The following is a 27,488-nucleotide window of genomic DNA, read 5'->3' as shown; positions in this document are numbered from 1 at the left end:
AACAGTAAAAACAAAAATAAAAACTTTTATGAACAAATCATTCATTTCTTCTACTCTGACAATTATATCAAACACCTGTTTTATCACCCAAAATTTAAATTTAAAACAGTATAGATATACTTACATAAGAGAATAGATTTTCTGAACAAATATTGGTATTGATTATTGTTTTTTAAAAGTATTATTTGGGTATTTACATCATAGGAAAAAAAAAATCACTAACAGGAACAACGACATCCATAAACAGTATTATATAAACAACATTTTATTCAGCAAATAATTACAATGGGTCAAGCTTTTAGTTTTGGTAATATTTTTTCAAAGCTCTGGGGAACTAATAAGGAGATAAGGATTCTTATATTGGGTCTAGATGGTGCTGGTAAAACAACAATATTGTATCGTTTGCAAATGGGAGAAGTGGTCACTACTAAACCTACAATTGGATTCAATGTGGAGACATTAAAATACAAGAACATTACGTTAAACATATGGGATTTGGGTGGACAAACTTCCATTAGACCTTACTGGAGATGTTACTACAGCAATACATCAGCAGTTATCTTTGTTGTCGATTCAACAGATAAAGATCGTATCGACACTGCCTGCAAGGAATTACATCAAATGTTGAAAGAAGAAGAGTTACAAGATAGTGCATTATTAGTGTTTGCAAACAAACAAGATCAACCTGGAGCTATGACTGCTGCCGAAGTGAGCCAAGCTTTAAGTCTAACTGATTTGAAAGACAGAAGTTGGAGTATTGTTGCATCGAGTGCCATTAAAGGTGAAGGGTTAACAGAAGGGTTAGACTGGTTAATGGATGTAATTAAGGATGAGCAGTTGTGATAGCGGATAGTATTTTCGTAACTGTATAGAATAAGAATCGAAATGTAATAAAAATAAAAAAATGTCATCAGAAGTTAGAATAATGCATATGGGTGTATGTATTACTATATATATATGCATAGCTTTTTCAGCATTCTCTTTCTTTCACTCTTTCTAATATGGTTTTGATCATTTCATTACCGATAGCATTTGCCTCTTGGAACATAGGCTGGAAAAAATTCTGGGTATCTTCAAATTCACGTTTGTACAATTCGAAATTTCCAAAGCTGATGATATTGGACCAAGTTTGTGCTGCAATAGTGAAATTTAAATCGTCCTGTCTGAACGAAGTATCATTAACAGCCACATCTATACTTTCTTCCAAATACCCAGGAGTGCAAAACACATACTCAGTGACCCCCAAAAAAATTCTAAATAATGGTGTCGAGCAAATTATATGGTCGTACGGGACAATTCCTAAATTGTACCAACTATCAACAATAGCCAATAACGATAAATGGGAATTTGGTTGTTTCCCCTCTGGTGGAGTTTTGCTCAAAGAAAACTTTTGCAAGATATTGTCATCCAATAACAAATCATGATGGTTGGTAATATATTTGAAGACAAATTGTTTTGCTTTTGTTAATCTCTCTGTTAACTCTTTCTTTTTTCCTTGTATCATTAAGGTAAATAGTTCTGTGGTTGACTTGGAATACTGTAACACCTGATCATGTGCTGAAGGGTTAGTTATTGCTAAGCCAGCGTAGACGTGCCATTTATTTGAAAATATTCTTAATGAGATATTTATCTTTGCGTTCTCAATACCCCCTATCCATCTCGGTGTCTCCCATGGATATTGATTCACCAGTTTCCACGCGACTCCCATGGATAAAAACGCAGCATGTGTCACTGCTTGGGTATCTGCTGTTATTCTATCATGTTCTTTAGCCGTCAAGTACACTTGTTTCGAGTTCAAACACGAAACTAAAGCTTCCACAAATTCAAACGATTTGTCAGTGGCACGATGCTTTATCAACACTAAGGGTTGTCCCGTAGTGTTCACTTTGGGTCCATGTAGTGAATGAAGGGAAATAATTTCATTATCTTCAGGCAAATGTTTTTCAAATGCTGCTATCTCTGGTGCCTTACATGATGTTTGTCCACCCACTATTGCCCCAAATTTGGTTGAGGGACCATAGATTGACACAATTTTTTCAATATTTTCTGCTTCAACACTGTAAATAATGTAATCTGAAATTCTCGATACAAAATGCCCATTTCTCAATATTTCAAACTTTTCATCGGCAAACTTTGCTTTAGTGGTTTCATACAAGTCTTCCCTATCACACCCAACAACTTTCCACCCAGCATCGCTAAAGCGTTTGGCGTACAAGTAACCCATATCCCCAAGACCAATTATACCAATGGTCTTGCATTCTTGTAAATTCTTTAATTCAGTTTCCGCCATAGCTATATGTGTAACTTGTTTATTAACTAGGCTTGTTGATAATAACAAAATCAAAGGAAAAATGTAGAAAAATGGATAAAAAAAGAATGAATAATAAATAGGAAACTTGGCGTGAAAAAAAAAACGAGGCAAGTGGAAAAAAAAGACAGAACAGTAGATTCCAACTTCAGAATATTCATTCAGATCTGAACATTTCTTTTTCTCCGATCATCAATTGGCAATGTCAAAAGCATTTAGTGCACCTGGAAAAGCATTTCTTGCTGGTGGATATTTGGTTCTTGAGCCAATTTATGATGCTTATGTGACAGCATTGTCATCACGAATGCATGCAGTTATAACACCAAAAGGAACCAGTTTGAAAGAATCTAGAATCAAAATTTCTTCACCCCAATTTGCAAACGGAGAATGGGAATATCACATATCATCAAATACAGAAAAACCCAAAGAAGTTCAGTCACGCATAAATCCATTTTTAGAGGCAACTATATTCATCGTTTTAGCTTATATTCAACCGACCGAAGCATTTGATCTTGAAATCATTATTTACTCGGACCCTGGATATCATTCACAAGAAGATACTGAAACCAAGACATCCTCGAATGGAGAAAAAACTTTTCTTTACCATTCTCGTGCCATTACCGAAGTGGAAAAGACCGGATTAGGTTCATCGGCAGGATTAGTGTCAGTTGTTGCCACAAGTTTATTATCCCATTTTATCCCCAATGTTATCAGTACGAATAAAGATATTTTGCACAACGTTGCACAGATTGCACATTGTTATGCCCAAAAAAAGATAGGATCTGGGTTTGATGTTGCAACTGCAATTTATGGTCTGATTGTATATAGAAGATTTCAGCCAGCTTTGATAAATGACGTGTTTCAGGTTCTAGAAAGTGATCCTGAGAAGTTCCCCACAGAGTTGAAAAAATTGATTGCAAGTAACTGGGAATTCAAACATGAAAGATGTACATTACCACACGGAATCAAGTTATTAATGGGTGACGTCAAGGGTGGCTCAGAAACACCCAAATTGGTATCACGAGTACTCCAATGGAAAAAGGAAAAGCCAGAAGAAAGCTCTGTTGTGTATGACCAGCTTAATAGTGCCAATTTACAGTTTATGAAGGAATTGAGGGAAATGCGTGAAAAATACGACTCAGACCCAGAGACTTATATTAAAGAGTTAGATCATTCTATTGAGCCTTTGACTGTTGCGATTAAGAACATCAGAAAAGGGTTACAAGCATTAACACAAAAATCAGAGGTTCCAATTGAACCTGATGTCCAAACCCAGTTGTTGGACCGTTGTCAAGAGATTCCTGGTTGTGTTGGCGGTGTGGTTCCAGGTGCTGGTGGATACGATGCAATAGCTGTATTAGTGTTGGAAAATCAAGTGGGAAATTTTAAGCAGAAAACTCTTGAAAATCCAGATTATTTTCATAATGTTTACTGGGTTGATTTGGAAGAGCAAACAGAAGGTGTACTTGAAGAAAAACCAGAAGACTATATAGGTTTATAAAATATCACTAGGATATGTCTACAAGGTGATTTCGATTAGATTTTCTGCTACCCGTTTTAACATATTTTACTTCAATCTTACACTTTATCCTTTTAAGTAGGTATGTGTAGGGAAAGCGCCTGATCTTCATAAACCGTTGCAAACTAATTGATCATATTTTCTATTGTAAATTTCATATGCAGGAAGTAGTTTGTTGGATAAATTATTTATTTTCGTCTCGTTCTGGTCCAAGTACCCCAGAGACGAAATAACTGACAACACGCAGGGCTGGGTTGGCATTTTCGTCACACGATTATTATTAATAGTAACAAAAAAAGGGGATGCCCGTGGTCGATACACAAATATTTATGATATACTTTCCATATTTTTTTTTTTTTCGTCTACAGTAATTTAAATTAGCTTTACTGAAACCCAAAATCATATAAAACTACAGTACAGACCAATTACACCTAAACATTGACTACATCCCCCATGTCATATTATAATTCTAATAATAATTCCCCGTCGCAGTACTACCGTGAAAACGACAGCAATTCGTTAATTGATTCACAGAATTCCCAATTGAATAGACCAAATGCAACTGCTAACGTTGACCAACCAACACTAGATAACTGTAGCAGCAATGCTAGTGCTGTTTTTTCTAGTTTGGACAATGCTGGCATTTTCAATACTGAATCTCAAAACGTACCCAAAAACTCAAGTAAAAAAGATGACGAAAGACAATTCAAATTTTTTGCCAGGTCATTTTTTGGTATATCACTATTGTCAGCCATTCTTATTGTTTTGTTTGAAGCCTATATGTTTGCCGTGATTAATATCCACCATGATAAGTTTGCAAAGGGCAAGTATACGGAGAACTCGATTTACTTTGCACTTTTTATATTTGCAGGGGTCTTCCAAGTGTTGATAACATTGATAGCACTCTATTCTCGTAACCTATTGTTATTAGTATTTTTGATGGGGTTTTACTGTTGCATGCTGATATACACTGGTATTCAATACAATGAAGTTAGTGACAAAATATCTGCAGTTTTGTTTGGTAAATGGAAAACAGCAACATTCGCTATGAATATTGCAACTATATGTGTTCTTGCTGCAACCTTGGTCCTCCAATCTGTATTGTTGTATTTTGGATTGAGAAGATATGTAAGCTGGTTTACTTTCAAAAAAATCGGAGCCAGTTTGGAACTTAAAAGAATTTACACGTATTTCCAAATACATCGTTCTATATTGATGTTTGATTTTTTCTTCTTTGCTGGGTTCACAATCCAATTCTTGGTTATTATGGTAAAAGATAGAAAGTCTGTTGAGTTTATTTTAACAGTAATTGTGATTCCATTAACAATAATTTTGCTTTTCATAAGTGATATATCAGCAACCAGAGAATTCATTTATGGATCCATATTTGCAATTGTTTTATTTTTGTGTGGTATTGCTTATGTCCTTTTCAAAATAATAAGATTGTACACGAAATACACTTCAGCTTATGATTTGGCAATTAGACCTGGTGAATATTTTATGGGAAGAAAATCATTGTTGACATTTGGTATAATAACTTTAGTATTATTGGTTGCAACAATAGTGTTGGAGGTTGTTTCTATTTGCAACTACGGGAAAGGGTTATTGCCATCAGTTAGTATGTCATATAAGTGGATACCTGGATATAACAAGTCTGGAACTGCTCAGGAGATAAGTATAAGTGAAGATGAAAAGGAAGAAGGGGATAAGAATGGTGTTGAGAGACAGACTACTAATAACAGTTTATACATTGACTAGAGCAATTATGATGAAGTGATTTTCAAAAGGGAGAAAACAATTTAATATTTAAAATGGAATTAAAACTTTCTCAAAGGATTAAAGTTATTTGTAAGTCTAGACACATTCATGTGTGTTTGTGCAAAATATTAATAGTTGGAAAAATAGGGATATGTAGCAATAATATATCCTTTGGTATTTTTGTTGCAACCAAAAAAAAAAGGGAGGAGTCTACTACCTATAAAAGCTTAGCTGGATTTCTTTGCTATTTTATCCTTCTTTGTTTAACTTACACTTTCACACAAACAGTTACAAACAAGCATAACTTATATAATGAGAGAAATATCATTGGGTAGATACATTTTTGAACGATTGTACCAATTGAATGTTCACACAGTCTTTGGTGTTCCTGGAGATTTTAACTTATCACTTTTGGATAAAATTTACGAAACTGAAAATGAACATGGAGGAGGTTCGTTTATTTGGGCAGGGAATTGCAATGAGTTGAATGCAGCATACTCGGCTGATGGTTATTCAAGAGTGAACAGTGGCAAGATTGGAGCCTTGGTGACAACTTTTGGAGTAGGGTATGTTTTATACTATTGTTAGTGAGAAGATTCACTTGCTAAATTTTCCTAGGACCTTTTTAGTACTAGCATTACAAACTAAATGAAGTTAAAGACCAATTATTACTAACACTGTTATAGAGAGCTTTCTGCTTTAAATGGAATAGCAGGTTCATATGCTGAGCATGTGGGTATTGTTCACATTGTGGGTGTCCCTTCAAATGAAGCACAAAAGAAACAGATGCTATTGCACCATACTTTAGGGAATGGTGACTTTACCGTTTTCCACAGAATGTCTACAAATATATGTGAAACAACTGCCTTTTTAGATGACCTTGCAACTGCTTGCAATGAAATTGACCGCTGTTTAAGAACAGCGTATACTATGCAACGTCCTGTTTACATTGCTCTTCCTTCTAATATGGTAGACATGAAGGTGCCACAAGCGATGCTAGAGAAGTCTATTGATTTATCTTTGGAGCCCAACAATATTCAATCGCAAAATGAGGTCATTGATAGAATTTTGGGTATGGTTAGCAAAGCTAGTAACCCAATTGTTTTGGTAGACGCCTGTGCTTCCAGACATGATTGTAAAAAAGAGGTTAAGCAATTGGTTGAAACAACTCAGTTCCCAGTTTATGTTACTCCAATGGGTAAAGGTATGATTGATGAAGGTGGTATTGGTGGTGAAGATCTAGCAGATGCCTCTGCCTTTAAAAACTTGGCATCCAATTTAAGTTCTGGCACTTCAGTTGCTTCCAGATATGGTGGCGTTTACATTGGCTCTTTATCTAAACCAGAAGTCAAAGAAGGTATTGAAAATTCAGACTTGATCTTTTCCTGTGGTGCATTATTGTCCGATTTTAACACTGGTTCATTTTCGTACTCTATTGGTACCAAGAATGTTATTGAATTCCATTCTGACCATGCCAAAATCAAACTGGCAATATATTCTGGAATCAAAATGAAAGAACTCATGCAGGCATTGAATAAAAAAATTTCATCCGTACTTACTAATTATGTTCCCAAATCTGTTCCAAAAGTCAAATTGGTAAACGCACCCACTGAATTGTCTGCCCCCTTGACTCAAGCTTGGTTTTGGACACGTGTTAGCTCCTGGTTTAAAGAAGAGGATATCATTATTACTGAAAGTGGAACGGCTGCTCATGGGATCCTCGAAGCACGATTTCCAAACAACGTGGTGGGGATATCACAAATTTTGTGGGGTTCGATTGGATACTCTGTTGGTGCAACACTTGGTGCTAGTGTAGCTGCCAAGGAAGTTGATCCTAAGAAAAGAGTCATTTTATTTGTTGGTGACGGTTCCTTACAGTTGACAATGCAAGAAGTATCAACCATGATAAAAAACGGGGTCCATCCTTATATTTTTGTTGTGAACAATGCCGGCTACACAATTGAAAAATTGATTCATGGATTAAATGCAAAATATAACAATATTCAACCTTGGAATCATTCACAGATTTTGCTGTTGTTTAATGCTAAGGATAGTCAATCTGCTAAAATCAGCACTGTTGGTGAAGCTGATGATTTATTCCGCAACAAATATTTTGGTGTAAATAGCAAAATTAGGTTGATTGAGCTTATGTTTAGTTCGTTAGATGCACCAAAGGCATTAGTTCAACAGGCTAAGGCTGCTGCTGATGTCAATCGAGGTACTACTGATTGATTCATTATTATGAATGGTGTAATCTGTTGATTTCAAACAATCGTTTTTGCTGTCTTGTTTCTTATAATACTTGCTAGTTTTTAAATTTACGAGTTAATTATGATACTCTTTATCTCAAATAAGAATTTCTCTCTGGCAGCTTATGGGGTAACAAGCAAACTTTGATATTCAAGTGAAATGTCGAGCTCTTTAATTAATTAACACCCCCACCTTCTACTTTTCCCCCACACAATTTATCACCGAGAACTAGTTTACGGAGATCACTAGTGCACATTCTTTCGTTAAAAAATATGATTTTCTTGGTAGTACATGATTGACGGAAAAAAATCTCTGGTTTGATTTTAAATCCGACGTGCCACAACAGTACTGATATCACGCACTCTAACAACCATATAAAACCGATGTCAAAGAAAAATAGTAATTAATTGTTCAACTTTTCTTCCTTTTTTTTTTTTCCTCTAAAATCCCCTATATACTTTTCTACAATTAACAATGGCTTCCAGTCCACCAGGCGCTTGCTGTGTTCAGACTAATTTTCACGAAGGTACCCCATTGGGAACCCATAAAGAAATTTTTGGCTTAGATACTTATACTGTCGGAGAATCCTCCAAAGTTATAGTTATTTTAACTGACATTTATGGTCACAAATACAACAATGTTTTATTAGTTGCTGATGCCATTTCTAAGGAAGGCTATAAAGTCTTGATTCCTGACATTTTGAAGGGTGATCCAATTGTTTCTTTTGACGAGTTACAAGCTTGGTTACCTAAACATACACCTGAAATCACCGCACCAATTGTCAATGGCTTCTTGAAAAAAGTCAAGGAAGAGTTAAAGCCAACATTCTTGGGCAGTATTGGTTATTGTTACGGTGCAAAATACGTTATCCAGAATTTATCCTCTTCCGGATTTTTGGATGCTGGAGCAGTTGCACATCCATCGTTTGTCTCTATTGAAGAAGTTAAAGAAATTAAACGTCCACTCATTATTTCTGCTGCTGAAACTGATTCAATTTTCCCACCTGAATTGAGACACCAAACTGAGGACGAATTGGCTAAATTAAATGGTGTCAGATATCAAGTTGATTTATTTAGTGGTGTTACACATGGTTTTGCTGTTAGAGGTGACATCAATAACCCAATTGTCAAGTACGCTAAAGAAAAAGCTTTGCTTGATCAATTGACTTTCTTCGATAGTGTTCAAGTCTTGAAATCTAATTTGTAAGATTAAATACTATAATTATTTATTTAGAGAGTAGAAGTTAAGTATCTTAGAGTAATTTAAAATGAATATTATTTGGTTGTATGAGATTTGTGTGAATAAAATGTTGGTTATGAAAGGGTATTAAATTTTACTTGTGTTCAGATTTTAGATGCACTCGGCTGCTCCGTTATCTCTAAATCTCCACCACTTTTATTCCCAGATTTTAATTTTATTAGACTCACTCTTTTTTTTTCTTGGTTGCTACTATCAATTATTTTTGGCATTTTACTGTTGCCTATCGATATACTTCCACCATGGCTGAGAAACTAGAATTGCCGTTACATTCCAAAGGAGCAAGTTCATCGCGGAAGAAAGTGTACTCATTGTTTATTGGAATTAATTTTATTTTAATATTATGTACACTTTTCTCTTATGGTTCAGATAAAAGCAAACCTATTAAAACCCCAATTGATGTCTTTAGAACGTTTATGCAAGAGCCCCATGAACCCAATTCCCTTTGTCCAATTGTCCCCAAAATAGACCCATCTGATGTTCTTCACAATCCAGATACAATTAATTACATTCTTTCAGATAAGAGTTTCCACACTTCTGTAAGAAAGAAGTTGTTGAATGCAGTAAAAATCCCAACAGAAATATTTGATGGAATGGAAAATCCTCAATCCGTGAAATCTTTGAAGGAATTATACGAATTGGATCCTAGATGGAAACCTTTCGAAAAGTTTCATGATTATTTAGAGAAAACCTATCCGTTGGTCCATAAGCATTTGCAGTTGAAGAAAATTAACAAATTTGGATTAGTATACACATGGAAAGGTAAGGATACATCAAAAAAGCCAATAATGTTGACTGCCCATCAGGATGTGGTACCTGTTCCACATGAGACTATTGACCAATGGACATTCCCGCCTTTTGAAGGAGGATTTGACGGCAAGTATCTTTATGGTAGAGGCGTGAGTGATTGCAAGAATTTATTGATTGCTTTGATGGGTACTATTGAACTTTTATTAGAAGAGGACAAGTTCAAGCCTCAAAGAACCATTATTTTAGCTTTCGGATACGATGAAGAAGCTGCTGGTAAAGGTGCAGAGGAAATATCCGACTACTTGGTAAACAAATATGGTCCCGATTCAATTTTACAAATTATCGACGAAGGTGACGAAGGATATCAAGAGATTGAAGGTGTAAAGCTTGTATTGCCTGCCACTGGTGAAAAGGGCCATTTAAATTCAGTTATTGATCTATTTACACCTGGTGGCCACCTGTCAGTGCCACCAAGACACACTTCGATTGGAATAATGTCACAATTGATCACCAAGATCGAGGATAAAGAATTTAGTCCAATATTGACAAACAATAATCCAGTTTTAGGCCAATTGTATTGTCTCGCAGAACATTCGAAAATTTTGAATAAATCAATTAAACGAGACATTTTGAAAGCTCAAATTGATCAAAACGCTAATCAGCGAGTTGTCGAGTATTTGAGCAAAGACGCAGAAACCAAGTACTTAATCACTACTTCTCAAGCTGTTGATATAATTGAAGGTGGCGTCAAGTCCAATGCATTGCCAGAACACGTTTCTGTTGTTGTAAATTCAAGAATTGCCGTGGAAGAAAATGTGAACACTGTTGTGTCAAAATTGAAAGCAGATATTTTGACAATTGCAGATAAGTTTAATTTGGGCTTGATAATTGATAATCAAGAAATTATTGAACCAACAGAACATGGGTATTTCAACTATTCCTTGATAGAAAGTTTGGAACCTGCTCCTGTCTCTCCTATAAATGGGGAAAGTTGGAATATATTTGGTGGGTCATTGAGATACTTGTACGAAGATTTAATTTTCCCAGACTCAAATGATACTTTTATTGTTGCTCCATTTCTTTCTACCGGTAACACAGATACAAAGTCATATTGGGACTTGACAAGAAACATATATCGTTACCAACCAAGCATTGCTACAAAAAATAGCAATATACATTCAATTGATGAAAAGTTGGACTTTGAAGGACATTTCCATATTATCGCTTTCTATTATTACTACTTGCAATTGGTAGACGGTAAAGATGATAAATTATTTGAACCTTAGATTGTTGGTTAGTATTGGTGGTGTGTTGGTGCAAAAAAAGTCGTTCTAGTTTAAAGAAAATGTCTTACCCCATGTGTTCCCACACAACAACAACAATTAGTGAGAGAAAAAAAAATTCTATTATAGTTTCTGGGAATTAGTTAGGAGAACTATCACCAAAAAAAAAAAATTACATACTTCATCTCTCTTCAATTTGATTAGTTGATCATCGCTGAACACCAATGCATGAACGCACACAAAATTCAATTAAACTAATCGCTGGTAACTCACATCCAGAGCTTTGTGAGTCAATAGCTCAAAGATTGAGTTTATCTATTGCCAAAATTGGAGCTTTCCAGTATACCAATCAAGAAACTGCGGTGGCAGTAGGAGAATCTGTCCGTGATGAGGATGTTTACATTATACAAACAGGATGTGGAGAAGAACAAATTAATGACTTTTTAATGGAATTACTCATGATTATAAATGCTTGTCGGGTTGCTAGTGCGAGAAGAATCACAGCCGTTATTCCAAGTTTCCCTTATGCTAGACAAGATAAGAAGGACAAAAGTAGAGCCCCAATAACTGCCAAGCTTGTTGCAAACTTAATACAGACAGCTGGATGTGACCATGTAATAACCATGGATTTACATGCATCACAAATTCAGGGATTCTTTAGAGTTCCTGTAGATAACCTTTATGCAGAACCCTCTGTGTTAAGATACATTAAAGAGAATTATAAACAATCCGATATAATAATGGTGTCTCCTGATGCTGGAGGTGCAAAAAGGGTTGCCTCTTTAGCTGATAAGTTGGACATCCAATTTGCCCTTATTCATAAAGAGAGACAGAAAGCTAATGAAGTCTCGAAGATGGTTTTAGTTGGTGATGTTACAGACAAGATTTGTCTTTTGATTGATGACATGGCCGATACTTGTGGTACCTTGTGCAAAGCAGCAGATGTGTTATTGGAAAGCAAGGCCAGAAAAGTTGTTTGTATGATCACACATGGAATATTCTCTGGTAATGCCATTGAGCGTTTGAACAATTCAAAACTAGAAAAAGTCATTTGTACAAACTCGTTGCCAGTGCAAGATAAGTTAAAGCAATGCGATAAAATTGAAATGTTGGATATAAGCTCCACTTTGGCTGAAGCTATCAGAAGGTTGCACAATGGTGAAAGTGTTAGTTATTTGTTTAATAATGTTCCAGAATAGATGTCATCTGTGTATTTGTATATAAATAATTGTTACGATGGTGACGTTGGTACTGCATGTAGTTGCAACGGCAAATAGCCTCCAGCGAGTTAACAACGAATGATCAGGTGAAGCCTCCGACTTGTGTTCATTGACTACGCCTCAGCGTTGCTAGTCTTTGTCGTACCCCCCACAAGGTAGAATGGGAGAAGACAACATGTGGGCAGTTGTACATTCCTCACGGGAATATAAATAGACGTTGGAATCCCCCTGGGATTGGATTGGGAATAACGACTTAACTAACTAATGAACTAATGAACACCTTCTGGACTTTAGCTAGACTAACTATGATTACATAATCATCTACGTAGCCAATATACACTACTCGTCCACACTCCCACTACACACTCGTAACAATAATCCAGTGAGTGTGTATGTAGCTAGAGGGAAGTAATACTTGAGAGAGCTTATTGAATGTGTAAATACTTGTTTCTCGTTATTTATCGCCTCAGATATGGTGCGTTATTCACCTATGGTGGTTCAGTTTAAGGCAAGTTTTTGTCACTGATACGATCTTAAGATTATGTAGATAAAATTATGAAGTGTTTTATAGGGTTTTCAGCATCATGTGTAATACTCTACATCTTACTCACCATAAACATTTCTATAATTAATGGCCCAAAGCTTGAACACTCTTGAAAGATGCCAATTGATCGGCCAAAACCTTTTCTTTGGCATATCTGACAATTGGATTTTTGATGTCACCCCTTACAGCGAATCCATGTGTAACACCACTGAATAAATCAACTTGGTATCTAACTCCTTCCAATTTAGCCAATTCATCTTCAGTTTGATGTCTCAATTCTGGAGCAAACACTTGATCTGTTTCAGCAGCAGAAATAATGATTGGACGCTTTATCGCTTTCACTTCTTCCATCGAAACAAACGAAGGATGCGCAACAGCTGCAGCATCTAAATACCCATTAATAGACAAATTTTGAACAGCAAACTTTGCACCAAAACAATAACCAATTCCACCTAAGAAAGTTGGTTTCAATTCTTCTTTGACTCTTTTTAAAAAATTATCAACTATAGGAGCAGTAATTTCAGGGGTATGTTTAGGTAACCATGGTTGGAAGTCATCGCCTGGTTTAAGTGGATCACCATTTAAAATATCAGGAATTAAAACTTTGTATCCTGATTTGGAAATAGCGTCTGCAACCAACAAAACATTGTTGTACCTATGACCAAAAATATCAGTTAAGATAACTAAGATGTTACTAGATTCTCCAACAATGTAAGTATCGACTCCAAATACCTCTTGGTGTGTACCCAATGGGGTACCTTCGTGGAAATTAGTTTGAGCACAACAAGCACTTGGTGGGTTGGAAGCCATATCTAATAAAGACACTTTCAATTCCAGTAATTATGAGAAGAATATTGTAGTTATAATTGTTTAAATGGGAATAATCAAGGCTTTATATACAAAATATATCTCCGTCAAAATTTCCTTTTCGGCTTTTTCATAATGCCGTGGGCGTTAGTTTGTAAATTGTGGTCTGATGGTGTTGAAAAAGCCCAACAATGAATCGCAAAGCCTGTATCGGAATTACCTCTCGAACAATAATCAAGGTATACAACGGTATAAAACGGTAAAAAGATGTTTAATTGAGGTGAAAAATTCAAACTCATAAACGTGGCCAATCTTTTAACTGACTCACTTCATTAGAGCTCAAATTGATTATATTTGAAAATACGAGAATAGAAAGGGAAACTACTATTGTTGTCGTTAAAAAATGCATAATGTTGGAAATACTCATGCAGAAATTATCTCTGTGATGATGTACGTTATATGCATAGATGGTCAACATACATTAGAGCTTGACAGATCAAAAGCCAGTAAGAATTTCCTCATAAACAGAATTGGAAATTAACATAGTTTTGATTTGAGGCACATTGTCGATTATCCTGCCTTCTTGTTAAAACATGTTTTTCTGTTTCTGCTCTACTATACGAACAGTTTTAATGTATGAATTATACGTAGTTGTGATATCGATGTTTCTTTCATCGTATTTCAAGTAATGTGCGCCAATTTGATTTGTATTGATGCTAAGACTAAAAATAAACTACACAAAGTCGTTGTATATAGTTATTTGTCCAAAAATCCACATTTGATTTACGTCAAGTCTGAATAACTCCGATGCTAAAATGTTCATCAATTAGAATATAATCATAATAGTACTTCTCAGACGTGTGGAATAAACGTATTATCAGATTTTTTAAATTTATTAATCAAAGAAAGCTATGTTTATTCTTCGTCAGCTTCGACTAAATACCAAGTTACATTGACACTCAATTGGAATGGATTAGATTCCAAAGATTGGACATTTTCTTCAGTAACCTTATATTCAGTAATTTTCTTGACACGTCCTATAATCCATTCTTTATTCTTGGTTTGTTCAGTTTTCAAAAAATAATGTGGTGCTCCAATATTGAAAGCAGCCCAAGGTTGAATTTTATCATTACTAGGTATGTTTTCACCATTTGGTCGATCTATTCTAGTTGGTAAAAATAGCACTAAATCTTTTTCCTGAAATCCATTCACACTTATTTTGCTATTTAATCGATGAACTAATTTTCTGTGTTCTTGTTCCTTTAATTTATTATCTTTAGCTTGACGTTTGGCAAATCCTTCCACATCTCTAAATCTTTTCGATATAGCATTTAAAAAGAATCTGGTGTCATTGATACTATCCTCTTGTAATTGAACATTGTTTTTGAATGCCAATGTATTTAAAATATGATCAATTCTATTTTCATTTTCATTTTCATTGTTGAACTTGAATAATTGGTTGAATGTAGAAATTAATTTCATCGATTGGTCATTATACCTATCAACCACTGAATCACTCTCGGTTCCAGACGAATAACTATCTGGCAAAATAGAACTTATAGGTGGTATATTATTAACAATGTTTATTTCATTCTCAATCTCCTCAATAACTTTAGAGCTTGGAGTGCCGTTGGAGATTATCAGCATATCTCCATCACCAATTGATTTCTTGGATTTTAATCCTTTCACACGTTTGATTTTGTAGATTTCATCTTCTTTGACTAGTAACAACCCCATAGATTCTAAAACCAAACAGTATTCCAAAAAATATTCAAAAACACTCAATAATGTTTTCTTAATATCATTCATTAGATTGATAATCACATTATTCAAATCATTTATTATCAAATCATGTTTCTTTTGTTTTGCTTGAGTCAATTCCATAAGATTTTCATAATCTTCATTAATTTCATCCAATTTCAATTGCAAAGCTTTCAAATCATTGTTAAATTGATTGCGTTCTTTAGTAAACTCGGCTTCTTTGGAAGATAGATTCGATAAAAGATCATTTTTCATATGCATAGCATCACCTAGCTCAGAACGCAAATTCGAAACTGTCTTGTTTAAATCAGCAATTTCTTTGGTTTTTGAAGTGGCTTTCTGAGTGTATTCAGTTATTTTTGCTTCTAATTCCTTATTATGATTATCACTGAGTTCAAGTTTCTTGGTGAGATTCTCAACTTCATCACACTTTATCTTATTTTCTTGTTTTAGCAGCTGACATTCCTCATCTTTTTCTTGTAATTTTTTCATTAATTCATCAACTCTCTTTTCAGTCTTCAATTTCATGTGTTCCATCTCTTTCTGTTGTTGTGTAATCGTTTCATTCTTACTATTGATCTGATTTGTGAGCTCGGTATTTTTCGTTTGCAATTCATTATTCAACTTTTTCAATCTAATATTATCAAGATGCTTGTCAATGACAGATGAATCTAATACTTCAGATTGTTGATGGTTATTATGAATATTTGTGGTTGTATTTTCCTTGGTGGTGGATGGATTCCTCAGCAATAATTGAGTAGGGTTTGTTCTGGCTGGTGATACTACTGTTGGTTGAATAATTGTACTTTGTCGGTTATCATTAGTCATGCTAGGAACATTCCTAATAACTGGCCAGTTGTTTAAATTCTTGAACTGTTGTTGGTGTAATAAATTTTCTAGCTTTTTTATTCTTGACTTTAATCCCTTTATCAAGTTTAAGTCAAAATCAATTTCTTCTTCAGTTCCCTCTTCGTGTGATGATTTCAGTTTATCATCGGCTGAATTCGTGGTATACGTGCTAAGAGATGATATGACTTTGGTGACTTTTTTCATATTATTGGTAGATGCTATCAAATCCTTAAAATTCTTGTTTAACAAAGTGACAAAGTTTTTGGACATATTGGTAGCTTCAATCAAAGAAATGTAATTGATAATGTCATCTCTTTCAATTTTTAAATCATAAAGTATACTGAAATTATTCTGCCTATTACCAACAAGTGTGACATCAATGTTTGGAAGAGAAGGAGTCAAAGGATCATCATTTATTAGTGACAATAAAGTACCAAATTTCTTTAACCATATTCCACGAAACACTTTTTCGTGTTCTATAATTGTTGATAACTGTTCACTAACATTGTTTACAATCCCTTTGGAGTAAAAATCATACCATTCAAATTGTCTTCTTTTTTCAATAAGCGAAAATCCAAATATCAAAGGTAAATCAATAGTCAACGACAAATAGTCTTCATACTTCTTGACATTACTAATTGTTTTATAATTCACATCTCCCACTTTTGAATCTTCGGTGGCGGTTTCATCTTCAGTTGTTATTTTCTTCATCTCAGTCTTAACACCTACCATTTTCATTTGCAAATTGGCAATAGTATTAAATGCCTTTAAACTAGCTTTTGTAAGTTTGTTCTTAAACTGTTGCAAGTCATTCAAATTTTTGTAAATATCCTTGGCGTTATTGTAAATTGAAATAGAGAGCTTATCTCTGTGTAAACGATATATTTCATCCATATTTTTATAGTGTAGGTTCTCAATATCATCAGTCAATTGTTGTGACTCTGTTTGTAATTGACTCAATACGTTCAGAATATTGACATTTTTAAAGTTGCTTATAGATTCGTTGCGAGAAGTTTCAATAAACTTGTCCACGGTCAATTTCTCCTCGTTTACGGTTTCTATAACTTGTTTTAATTCATTTAATTTATTAACAATCAATGGCAAAAACTTCTCAATATAATCAGCAGATGACTGTAGTCTATCAACTTCTAGGAAATCACTTAATTTGATATTTTCATTGTCAATCTTAAAAGTGGGAAAAGTTTTCAAGTTCTTGTAGTTTGTTATCCATGATTTGTGCAAGGTTTTATAGTTTATTAGCTTGACATAGTTGAAAAAGTTGCTGAAATTCTTTTCAATTTCATTAGTAAAATTAGTGGCAAATTGAAATATTGTATTTAAACATTTGAAAATGACATTTATTTGTTGAATTAACTCTCGACAGTATTGATCCATTAATTCACCATCTTGGGTGATTATTCTAGCCCACCCTTGATTAATCTTTAAATTACTAGATAGATTCTGTTTCAAAAAGCCAACATTACTTTTAAGCAATGGTGAGTGTGTGGGTTCACTAACACGGAAAGTTGATTGTGTGTATTGATCGATTAGCGATTGATCCACTATATTTGTAAATAATCTCTTATCGTATACAAACACTTCGCCAATCTCATTGATTAGATTATAGTTAAGTTTAATTCCAAATGTAGTTAAAAGAAATAGATTATCAACGCTATCTATCAGATATGATTGTTGGATGTACTTTTTGAATTCTGATAATGTATGAAATCGTACGGGTTTGGGGATTTTGATTATTATTCCGTTATGAGCGTTATTTATACTCAAGTACGATATCTCAGACATGCTTAGAAGTATTCAATTGTAATGTGAGGAGTTGATTTTCCAATCGAAATAAAAATAAAATCCACAATAAAATTCAGGGGAAATGGCAAATATGTGGAGGCGTTTGAATAACTTGTTTTGTTTAAAAAAAAATCTTAGAAGAATTGAGCAGTGACCAGGCTAAAAATATATAATGCTTTCTACTCTCTGTATCACTTTAAAATATCAATATATATGGACACCGGGTGATATGGTTGAATTTCAATAGAAAGATACACCTCTATAAGCAACCAAAAAAGTTAGTTTCAGATATTATCGGAGACCTATTCTTTTTTTTAATTAGCTTCTCGTCTCTCGCTTGATTAATATATAGTATTTTGATAAAGTAATATTCGTCATACAATGCCTTTCGATACAAAAGACCCGAAAGACCAATCCTTACGTATTGATGAGCTTTCAATTTTGTTCACTAAAAACATATTTCCTGTGATATATATTCTTATTTCAACTTGAACATTGATTGTTGTTTCAAACGATGGAGCTTGAGATAAAGTTTTCTGACGCTTGTTACCCACTATAAAACTATAAGCAACCAACGGTCTCAATATGGTAACACCTTGGAACATTGTCAAAAGTTTTTTGTACATATACAAGTCTAGCCATGAATTATAAAGTGATTTATTGCATTTCACCTTTATCTTTATATTCTTGTGTATAGGTTGTAAGTTGCAGTCAAAAAAAAAATATACTTCAAAGAGATCAGTTGGTAGCAGCGGTCTGTCAATGAACGTTGTTTATTGGTTACACAATTCTACAGTATCCCAACCACTTTACTGAAGAGTTCAACACAGCAAATTTCTCTATATTGCACAACATATATCTTAAATCAAAATGAAGATGTGTTATTATTCAATTGCTTCACACCTAAAGGAAGGATTATAACTAGAGAATCGTGTACTTTAGCCAGTTTTGATAATGAAGACAAACTAGGTAGTGTAAAGTATCAAAAAAAAAAAAGCAAAAGCAAAAGCAAAAGAAGAAAAAAGAGAAACATCAAACTGAATTGTGGGCATTGTGTGTGTGTTTTTTTCTCTGAAGTGATTATCTTCTACAAACCAACTCAATCAATATTATATTATAAGACACCATGTTAGATAGTTTTTCTCTTGAAGTTATATCTCGTTTTAAAGAAGCACTACTGGCTCAGAAATTAGATACTGATCGTAATTCCAAAACTTTAAATGAAGAAAATGAGAGTTTACCAGTTTATAATCGAGGACTCAAATTGCTGAAAACAATTCAACCTTCCTTTAACACTTTAAGATCCAAAGTTACAGAATATGGAGGTAAAAAATATTCAGTTTTGTCAAATGAAAGTATTGAGATAGATAATTTACATAATAAAAGAAAATGGAATGAAATATATGGTGATAATAAACAGGACCAAAATGAGGATGATGAGGATGACGAAGAGGATGACGAATTAGAGTATGATGAAGATAAAGAAGAACATCCATTGAAAAAATCTCGAATTATTGAATTATTATCACCTTTAAATCATCCTTCAGAAATAATATCCCATCCAGCGATTTCCAAGACATATAAACTGCAAACATTATCGAAACTTGCCAGTGAATTGATTGATTTGATTGAAATAGAACAAACTAATTTGAATTGGTTGAATAAATTATTACAAGTGTTGAATGGTGAAGATTGGTTTTACTTGCTAGAAGAGAATTTGGGTTTAAAAGATTATGATCATGGTTTGGATGAAGATAAGAAGAAAAAAATTGAAGAAAAAGAAAATAATAATAAAGACAATACGGTTGTTGAGGATGAATTTGAAGATGAAGAAGAAAATAAGGCTGATCCGTTTTTTGCCTTGCCGACTGCATTAAAACGATATGAAACTTATCAACAGAATTTAGAATCTAGTGATCCACTCAAGGAAGAACTTATAAATTATCTTCAAGTTAGTATTCAACGTCAACATGAATACATTAAGAATTTGATTCTGTTAAGGAATGGTTTGGTTAGAGCAGATAGACTAAAGAGTGATTTGTACAAATGGGGTAAAGAAATGTACGAAAAGAAGAGTAGTTAACATTTGCTGTGATAAATAAATAAATAAATAAGTAGAAAAAAAAATTACAAATTGTATAATATTTAAGTAAATCATGAATTATCAATAAGTACTTAGAATGGAAGAACTATAATACATTTATTTTTTTTTTTTGGTTTTTTGGTTATAGAATCTACTCATCATCATCGAATTTTGGTGCCAAGTAGAATCTCAAATAACCTCCAGATTGCATTTTAAATTCAAACAATGCAGGAGTTTTATCGGCCAATTTGATGGTGATGACATCGGATAATGTAGCTGCCTTCACAATATCATTCAAGTATTTCAAACCAAAAGTCAAATCAACTGGGTCATCTAAACTAATAGTGACACTTTCTCTTTCATTTTTCAAGTTGGTGTAAGGTTTCAAGATAACACTTCCGGAACCAGAATCACCTTCAGATGTAAACTTGACGGAATCTTTAGTAACAACAACACGTAAAGATTCACTTAAATTTTTCAAATCCCTCACAAGTTTAGCAAAATCACTACTTGGCATATTCACAACAGCATCGTATTCCATATCATCAATTTGTAAAAATTCAGAATCAATATCCATTAATTTTAAAGAATATTCACTGATTTTCTCTTTTTGTTTTTCTTCAAGAATAGCCATTATTTGATCTGGTGAATCTTCAGCTAAAAGGGTCAAGAAATCTTCATTGTTAGCAGATTTGATAATCTTACTGAAACTTTCCAAGTCAATACCTAATGTAACGTCTCTGTCACATCTATATTCACTGAAAGAAGTTTGACCAATTAATAATGAAACTAATAATACACGAGAATCATCCACTGCTTGTACAGTAATCCCATGTTCTGAACAATTGAAGTTACATTTTTTAACACAATCTTTAATGGCTTCAACAACTTTTTTTAATAAAGCAGCTTCTTCAAATTTACCTTCTAACATGATTAATTTGGTATTTAGTTATCAATTGAATAAAATAAAAATAGATGGGAAAAAGAAAAAAAAAAGGGAGGAAGAGTGGGAGGAAGAAGAAGGAAATAAATATATATAATTTCGAGTTCTTTTATTTTTTTTTTCGTTTTCCTTCAAATGTTAAAAAAAAAATGGTTGGAGACGCGCTCCAACGCGTTATGGTAAATTTACACATACAGAAACAAAAGGCTATGTGCAATTTGTACTACAATCATAAACAATGTTGAAGTTTTCATCTAAGAAAAGGTATTATTAACCTATAACGAAGTCTTGTACTTTACCTTGTGTAGTTTACGGGTATTTCTTTAATTTCTACACTAACCTAACCTCCTCTGAACTGATATACATTAAACACAGCAGAATGCTCCAGTTTTTTCTATCCTTTGAAGACCACTTATTCAAGCGGTGGCAAGAAGGCAATTCTTGTTCGCGATTTCTCCCCTAATGGTAAAATCAATCTATAAGCATCGTGAGTGTTCAAATAATAGCGATATAATCTTTTAGTTCTCAAGAATCCAAAACTTTCATATAAATTCAATGCTCCTTGGTTAATCACCTCAGTTTCCAACATTATTTCGTCAACTTTATCTATAGATTTCATATTTTCAATTGTTAATTTGACCAAATTTGAAGCTAATCTTTGTTTGCGATACTTTGGATCTATCACGAGCATACCAATATATCCTCTCATTCGAACATTTCTATGAGGTTCAATTTTAGATATAATAACCCCGATTACTTTCTTAGTTTCAGGTTCTTTAACAGTATAACAATATTGTGGCCAATTGTTTAAGAAATACCAATATACATATATAGAATAAGGTTCTGATAAATGTAGGGAAATCAAATTAGATATTTGTTTGAATTCATCTTGATTATTGATGTCAAATTGGTGGTATGGTAACCCATTAATAGTTGTTATTAGACTCATCTGAGAAAAAAAAAAGGTTCTCCAATTGTAGACCAGATTTTGTATACTCTGGTATGATATGATGACGATTAAGTGAAATTTAATTAGTCGATAATTCAAGTAAGTAGTCTCCTGATGAGTCCAACCTCATATTTTTTTTTCTCTTGGTTTCGAGATTCACTTTTTTTTTTTTCTTAGGTCTCTCTCATTTTGTGGACAACTTGCGTTGGCCCAAGCATACTTCTACAGAATGTATAGAAATCGACATACAACATCATGGTCATGTTTAAATAAATAAATGTATATAGACCAATGTGCCACGATTTAGAGATTTACAAACTTTTTTTAATATTGTAGTGGGTTTAACTTGAGGCACAAACGGACGGACCTGAATTCACAGGATCAGTTTTTCCCCGGGGTTAAACGGAATTTAAGTGGGCAGCAGATCGGACACATGGGTAGATTATTATTATTATACCCCGACTTTTAAAATAATTTTTCAAAGCAATAACAATTTACTCTAAAAAAAAACATTACAATTGTTCAAGTAAATGGCAATAACATAATTATTAGTTCTTAATGCCAGGTAATTGACATTTCAAAGCAATTAATGGCATTTGAACATTTGAAATTAAGAATTATCAGTAGCATGACGTAAATTATTCTCGGAGCAACGATATCCATACAAATGAATTTTTTTTTTTGCATCAGAAGGTGAGACTTTGAAGTGAGTGAGTGAGTGAGTGGTGTGTCATAATGAATTGTCTGTTGGTGGTGGTGGTTTGATTAGCACCACCACCATACATAATGTTAATAGTGCGAAAGTGAAAAAAAAAAAAAAAAAATTTACTTTGCAAGGCGAGAACAATTTGGAATAGAGAGAAAGAAAGAAAACCCACGTAGGCAAGCAGGCAGAAAGTGGGAGTTCCCCCGATTCCAATACTCTTTATTAAGAAAAAAAAATCTGAAATTATTATAAATAAAACCCAATCTTCCCGTTCTTTCAAATCAAAAATTTTTCAACCCCCTTTTCTTTATTTCTTTTCTTTTGTTTTTGTTCTACACAATTGTATTTCTTAATCAATTAATACTCAATAATCAATTAATATCAAATTAACAATGGCTCCTCCAGCAGTTTTAAGTAAATCCGGTGTTATCTACGGTAAAGACGTCAAAGACTTGTTTGACTATGCTCAAGAAAAAGGTTTTGCCATTCCAGCTATCAATGTCACTTCATCCTCAACTGTTGTTGCTGCTTTAGAAGCTGCCAGAGACAACAAGGCTCCAATCATCTTGCAAACTTCTCAAGGTGGTGCTGCCTACTTTGCCGGTAAAGGTGTCGACAACAAAGATCAAGCTGCTTCCATTGCTGGTTCAATTGCTGCCGCTCACTACATTAGAGCCATTGCTCCAACTTATGGTATCCCAGTTGTTTTACACACTGATCACTGTGCCAAAAAATTATTGCCATGGTTTGATGGTATGTTGAAAGCCGATGAAGAATTCTTTGCTAAGACCGGTACTCCATTGTTCTCATCCCACATGTTGGATTTATCTGAAGAAACCGATGACGAAAACATTGCTACTTGTGCCAAATATTTCGAAAGAATGGCTAAAATGGGTCAATGGTTAGAAATGGAAATTGGTATCACTGGTGGTGAAGAAGATGGTGTCAACAACGAACACGTTGAAAAAGATGCTTTATACACTTCTCCAGAAACTGTTTTCGCTGTCTACGAATCTTTACACAAGATTTCTCCAAACTTTTCTATTGCTGCTGCTTTTGGTAACGTCCACGGTGTTTACAAACCAGGTAATGTGCAATTGAGACCAGAAATCTTGGGTGACCACCAAGTTTACGCTAAGAAACAAATTGGTACTGATGCTAAACACCCATTATACTTGGTTTTCCACGGTGGTTCTGGTTCTACTCAAGAAGAATTCAACACTGCTATCAAGAATGGTGTTGTCAAGGTCAACTTGGACACTGATTGTCAATATGCTTACTTGACTGGTATCAGAGATTACGTCACCAACAAGATTGAATACTTGAAAGCACCAGTTGGTAACCCAGAAGGTGCTGACAAACCAAACAAAAAATACTTTGACCCAAGAGTCTGGGTTAGAGAAGGTGAAAAGACCATGTCCAAGAGAATTGCTGAAGCTTTGGATATTTTCCACACTAAAGGACAATTGTAAGTTTGTTGTATAGCTTTTTGTTTTCATGTTAAATGTATAGAAAGGAGAAGAGAAAAAAAATATAATAATAATAATAAATGGTAATGAAGTTTTAAAAGAAAATAGTTGTAGTTTTTTGTATTGAATTAGATTAGTACTGTAAGTGTTTGTTTGGGTAAGCTGTTCTTGTTATGTTGGACTATATACAAATTTTATACATTAGTTGAACACATGATCACGATTTCACAGAACTCGCCAAGATATCTTGAACTTTTCGATATTCTGGCATCGAATTAAAAGGATCCAATCGTTGTTTTTGTAAATGTTCTCCAATAATCACATTAGCTTTAACATATTTTGATACACAACGATCTATACATTCTTGTTCACCTTTAGTTAATTCACCTTCACCATATTCACGTAATAAACATTTTTGTTCACATCTTCTTAATAATTTATTAAAAGTAAAAGCCATGGCCAGGAATTGTATATCGGCCAATTTTATCTTTTCTGGATCTATGGTAGCTTGAGAAAATTGGGCTGAGCTTCCTAAAAATACCGACATGATCTATTATTATTATTATAATTCTATCAATTTGTAAATGTAAATATAAATGTAAAATGAGGTTAATATAGGTATATATATATAGTATGGTTTTATGAATGAAGGAAATGAAAAGTAGTATAAAGTGAAGATTCTAATTGTTTTTTAACAATTTTTCATTCTCTCCAGCTAAATTTTTTTTTTTGCTTGAACAAATTTGCTCATTTCTTCAGAACTCTAATCCACACACACACCTATCACCATCACCTGTGATTAATTTGATTTCCCTTACATATAGCTATACAAGAGTAATTGAATAATTGTGTTTTGATTTATTACATTATCTTGCCATTTTTTATTATTTTTTTTTTATATTTTTACTCAATTAATTAAACAATGCATGTGGTTTTAACTAATGATGATGGTCCATTGAACGATAAACTGTGTCCTTATTTCAAATATCTAGTTGATGAAATCATCACCACTACTGATTGGGATCTTTCAATAGTAGTACCAGATCAACAAAGATCATGGATTGGTAAAGCACATTTTGCTGGGAAAACATTATCAGCAAGTTATATTTATACCAAAGTATCAACTTTACAACCCAATGATAAAATAAATTCATTTGAAGGACCATTTTTTAGACCAGAACCCAAATTTCATAATGACAAAGAATATCAAGAATGGTGTTTAATCAATAGTACACCGGCAGCGTGTGCTGATATTGGTATTCATCATTTATATGCTCATTCTAAAGGTAAACCAATTGATTTAGTTATTAGTGGACCCAATTTTGGTAAAAATTCGAGTAATTTATATATATTGGCTAGTGGAACAGTAGGTGCTGCCATGGAAGCAGTTACTCATGGAATTAAATCAATTGCTTTGAGTTATGCGTTTAATAATTTGGATCATGATTATTATATCTTGAAAGAAGCGGCTAAAATATCAGTTAAATTGATTAAGAAATTATATCAACAAATAAAAAATTCTTCAGAGATTGATTTATTTTCTATTAATATTCCATTAGTTGATTCTTTAAATTTACAATCAACAAAAATATTTTATGCTCCAATTTTAAAAAATTATTGGAAATCAATTTATACTCCATTACTGGAACCTAATGAAAAAGGACAATTACAATTTTCATGGACACCAGATTTTAAAAAAGTTTATAAAGATGGATTAGCTGATGAAAATCATACTGATAGTCGAGTTTTATTGGAAGAAGGAATCAGTGTCACTCCTTTACAAGCTGCATTTCGAGTAATTGAGCCATTAAAAGGTGAAATAAAATTAACGGATGACGAAGAAGAAGAAGAAGAAGAAGAAAAGGTAGCTAATGGAAATACTCTTTTAATTACAATACCAAAAGAATCATACATTTATGATCCTATAACTGAACCATTTAAAAAATTGGGATATAAAATTACTTCCGATAAAAGTATTATTAATTCTAACATTTCAACTTCAATTTTCCATTATGGTGAATATGAAGATATTGATTTAGATTCAATTAGTAACGAGAATTATTTCATTCCATCATATATTTATCGTAAAGCACTTATTCGTAAACATTATCTTGCCAATACCGTTCATCATTATGTCACCAAAAATCCTAAATCAATTTTAAAATCTGCTGTACCGGAAAGTTATCAATTGGAAGTTGATTATGCGGAATTTTTAGATGATTCATTAGATGATGCTTATGAATTGAGAGATGAAATTAATAAAGAAGAAAAATTATGGATTTTGAAACCTAGTATGAGTGATAAAGGTCAAGGTATAAGAATTTTTAAAACACTCGATCAATTGCAAGAAATTTTCAACTCATTTGAAGAAAACGATGAGAATGAAGAAGATGAGGAAGGAGTAGACGAAGAAGATAACGGTATAATTTTGTCTCAACTTCGTCATTTTATTGTTCAAGAATATAAGAGTAATCCCTTGTTACTATCAAAGTATGACCATAAGAAATTCCATTTACGTACTTATGTTGTTTGTGTTGGTGATTTGAAAGTATTTATTTATAAGAATATTTTGACCTTATTTGCTGGTGAACCATATAAATTGCCTGGTGACGAGGATGAAGTAGTATCTTTAGCAGGACACTTAACCAACACTTGTTTACAGGAAAATGAGGATCCGTTGGTGGTACCATTTTGGAAATTACAAGGTCTTGCTGATAATGATAAAAACATTGTGTTTGAACAAATTTGTGATATTACAAAAGAATTGTTTAAAGCTGCTACAAGTGTCGACAAAATGAATTTTCAACCAATTAATAATGCCATTGAGATATTTGGTGTAGATTTCTTGGTGAACAGTGATTTCTCCGTTAATCTATTAGAAGTTAATTCATACCCTGATTTTAAACAAACAGGAGATGATTTGAAAGAGATTATATACGAATTATTTGAAAGAGTTGCCACTGAATTAGTTGATCCAATGATTAATGGAAATTCTTTACTGGTCAAAAATGAAGCAAGTAACTTGATAGAAGTTTTATAGATATTCAAAATATATGTAGGTTTAGATCGTAGTAGTAGTAGTAGTAGTAGTAGCGGTATAGTTGTGTTGTTGTCGTGCAAAAAGTCAGCCTTGTTCAAGTGCACACGACTCTTAAGTTTTTAAAAAACAATAGAGAGAGAGAAAGAACAAACAGAAAAAAAGTAATCAATTCAGAACCAACTGAGATTT

The 27,488-nt window shown here is 33.4% G+C and overlaps 16 protein-coding genes across 16 annotated transcripts, besides 1 other annotated feature; 10 read left to right on the top strand and 6 right to left on the bottom strand. All coding sequences in view use genetic code 12, as the record gives it.

The window, feature by feature from the left end:
- Positions 1-285: 285 nt before the first annotated feature.
- Positions 286-843, top strand: ARL1 (Arf family GTPase; the record flags this gene model as incomplete). The annotated part of the gene is made up of 1 exon (XM_717582.1): positions 286-843. One exon carries the CDS (start codon positions 286-288, stop codon positions 841-843), a length of 558 nt encoding a protein of 185 aa, XP_722675.1.
- A 127-nt stretch (positions 844-970) lies between these two features.
- On the bottom strand, positions 971-2,290 carry TYR1 (prephenate dehydrogenase (NADP(+)); the record flags this gene model as incomplete). Its single annotated transcript, XM_717584.1, has 1 exon — positions 971-2,290. The coding sequence occupies one exon, from the start codon at positions 2,288-2,290 to the stop codon at positions 971-973; it is 1,320 nt and encodes a 439-aa protein (XP_722677.1).
- A 220-nt stretch (positions 2,291-2,510) lies between these two features.
- Positions 2,511-3,809, top strand: ERG8 (phosphomevalonate kinase; the record flags this gene model as incomplete). Its single annotated transcript, XM_717585.1, has 1 exon — positions 2,511-3,809. The coding sequence occupies one exon, from the start codon at positions 2,511-2,513 to the stop codon at positions 3,807-3,809; it is 1,299 nt and encodes a 432-aa protein (XP_722678.1).
- Positions 3,810-4,280: 471 nt separating this feature from the next.
- CAALFM_C401860CA (uncharacterized protein) lies at positions 4,281-5,585 on the top strand (the record flags this gene model as incomplete). Its single annotated transcript, XM_717586.1, has 1 exon — positions 4,281-5,585. One exon carries the CDS (start codon positions 4,281-4,283, stop codon positions 5,583-5,585), a length of 1,305 nt encoding a protein of 434 aa, XP_722679.1.
- Positions 5,586-5,897: 312 nt separating this feature from the next.
- PDC12 (Pdc12p) lies at positions 5,898-7,817 on the top strand (the record flags this gene model as incomplete). The annotated part of the gene is made up of 2 exons (XM_019475363.1): positions 5,898-6,151; positions 6,272-7,817. The coding sequence occupies 2 exons, from the start codon at positions 5,898-5,900 to the stop codon at positions 7,815-7,817; spliced, it is 1,800 nt and encodes a 599-aa protein (XP_019330908.1).
- A 492-nt stretch (positions 7,818-8,309) lies between these two features.
- CAALFM_C401840CA (uncharacterized protein) lies at positions 8,310-9,041 on the top strand (the record flags this gene model as incomplete). The annotated part of the gene is made up of 1 exon (XM_717588.2): positions 8,310-9,041. The coding sequence occupies one exon, from the start codon at positions 8,310-8,312 to the stop codon at positions 9,039-9,041; it is 732 nt and encodes a 243-aa protein (XP_722681.2).
- Positions 9,042-9,334: 293 nt separating this feature from the next.
- On the top strand, positions 9,335-11,128 carry CAALFM_C401830CA (uncharacterized protein; the record flags this gene model as incomplete). The annotated part of the gene is made up of 1 exon (XM_717589.2): positions 9,335-11,128. One exon carries the CDS (start codon positions 9,335-9,337, stop codon positions 11,126-11,128), a length of 1,794 nt encoding a protein of 597 aa, XP_722682.2.
- A 221-nt stretch (positions 11,129-11,349) lies between these two features.
- Positions 11,350-12,324, top strand: CAALFM_C401820CA (ribose phosphate diphosphokinase subunit; the record flags this gene model as incomplete). Its single annotated transcript, XM_717590.1, has 1 exon — positions 11,350-12,324. One exon carries the CDS (start codon positions 11,350-11,352, stop codon positions 12,322-12,324), a length of 975 nt encoding a protein of 324 aa, XP_722683.1.
- Positions 12,325-12,354: 30 nt separating this feature from the next.
- Positions 12,355-12,719: a long terminal repeat ((theta-4a) Long terminal repeat (LTR); about 366 bp long, 7 copies per genome).
- Positions 12,720-12,973: 254 nt separating this feature from the next.
- Positions 12,974-13,699, bottom strand: CAALFM_C401800WA (uncharacterized protein; the record flags this gene model as incomplete). The annotated part of the gene is made up of 1 exon (XM_717591.1): positions 12,974-13,699. The coding sequence occupies one exon, from the start codon at positions 13,697-13,699 to the stop codon at positions 12,974-12,976; it is 726 nt and encodes a 241-aa protein (XP_722684.1).
- A 912-nt stretch (positions 13,700-14,611) lies between these two features.
- On the bottom strand, positions 14,612-18,109 carry CAALFM_C401790WA (autophagy protein; the record flags this gene model as incomplete). Its single annotated transcript, XM_717593.2, has 1 exon — positions 14,612-18,109. One exon carries the CDS (start codon positions 18,107-18,109, stop codon positions 14,612-14,614), a length of 3,498 nt encoding a protein of 1,165 aa, XP_722686.1.
- Positions 18,110-19,235: 1,126 nt separating this feature from the next.
- Positions 19,236-20,192, top strand: CAALFM_C401780CA (uncharacterized protein; the record flags this gene model as incomplete). The annotated part of the gene is made up of 1 exon (XM_717594.2): positions 19,236-20,192. One exon carries the CDS (start codon positions 19,236-19,238, stop codon positions 20,190-20,192), a length of 957 nt encoding a protein of 318 aa, XP_722687.1.
- A 151-nt stretch (positions 20,193-20,343) lies between these two features.
- POL30 (proliferating cell nuclear antigen) lies at positions 20,344-21,123 on the bottom strand (the record flags this gene model as incomplete). The annotated part of the gene is made up of 1 exon (XM_717595.2): positions 20,344-21,123. The coding sequence occupies one exon, from the start codon at positions 21,121-21,123 to the stop codon at positions 20,344-20,346; it is 780 nt and encodes a 259-aa protein (XP_722688.1).
- Positions 21,124-21,547: 424 nt separating this feature from the next.
- CAALFM_C401760WA (peptide alpha-N-acetyltransferase) lies at positions 21,548-22,084 on the bottom strand (the record flags this gene model as incomplete). Its single annotated transcript, XM_717596.2, has 1 exon — positions 21,548-22,084. One exon carries the CDS (start codon positions 22,082-22,084, stop codon positions 21,548-21,550), a length of 537 nt encoding a protein of 178 aa, XP_722689.1.
- A 1,098-nt stretch (positions 22,085-23,182) lies between these two features.
- On the top strand, positions 23,183-24,262 carry FBA1 (fructose-bisphosphate aldolase; the record flags this gene model as incomplete). Its single annotated transcript, XM_717597.2, has 1 exon — positions 23,183-24,262. The coding sequence occupies one exon, from the start codon at positions 23,183-23,185 to the stop codon at positions 24,260-24,262; it is 1,080 nt and encodes a 359-aa protein (XP_722690.1).
- A 214-nt stretch (positions 24,263-24,476) lies between these two features.
- TIM12 (Tim12p) lies at positions 24,477-24,806 on the bottom strand (the record flags this gene model as incomplete). Its single annotated transcript, XM_717599.1, has 1 exon — positions 24,477-24,806. The coding sequence occupies one exon, from the start codon at positions 24,804-24,806 to the stop codon at positions 24,477-24,479; it is 330 nt and encodes a 109-aa protein (XP_722692.1).
- Positions 24,807-25,181: 375 nt separating this feature from the next.
- On the top strand, positions 25,182-27,299 carry CAALFM_C401730CA (putative tubulin tyrosine ligase; the record flags this gene model as incomplete). The annotated part of the gene is made up of 1 exon (XM_717600.2): positions 25,182-27,299. One exon carries the CDS (start codon positions 25,182-25,184, stop codon positions 27,297-27,299), a length of 2,118 nt encoding a protein of 705 aa, XP_722693.2.
- Positions 27,300-27,488: the final 189 nt, after the last annotated feature.

Source organism: Candida albicans, chromosome 4 (genome assembly GCF_000182965.3).
Source record: "Candida albicans SC5314 chromosome 4, complete sequence".
NCBI classification, from domain to species: domain Eukaryota; kingdom Fungi; phylum Ascomycota; class Pichiomycetes; order Serinales; family Debaryomycetaceae; genus Candida; species Candida albicans.
Note: the sequence above shows the minus strand (reverse complement) of the source record. Positions and strands in the feature narration are given on the sequence as shown.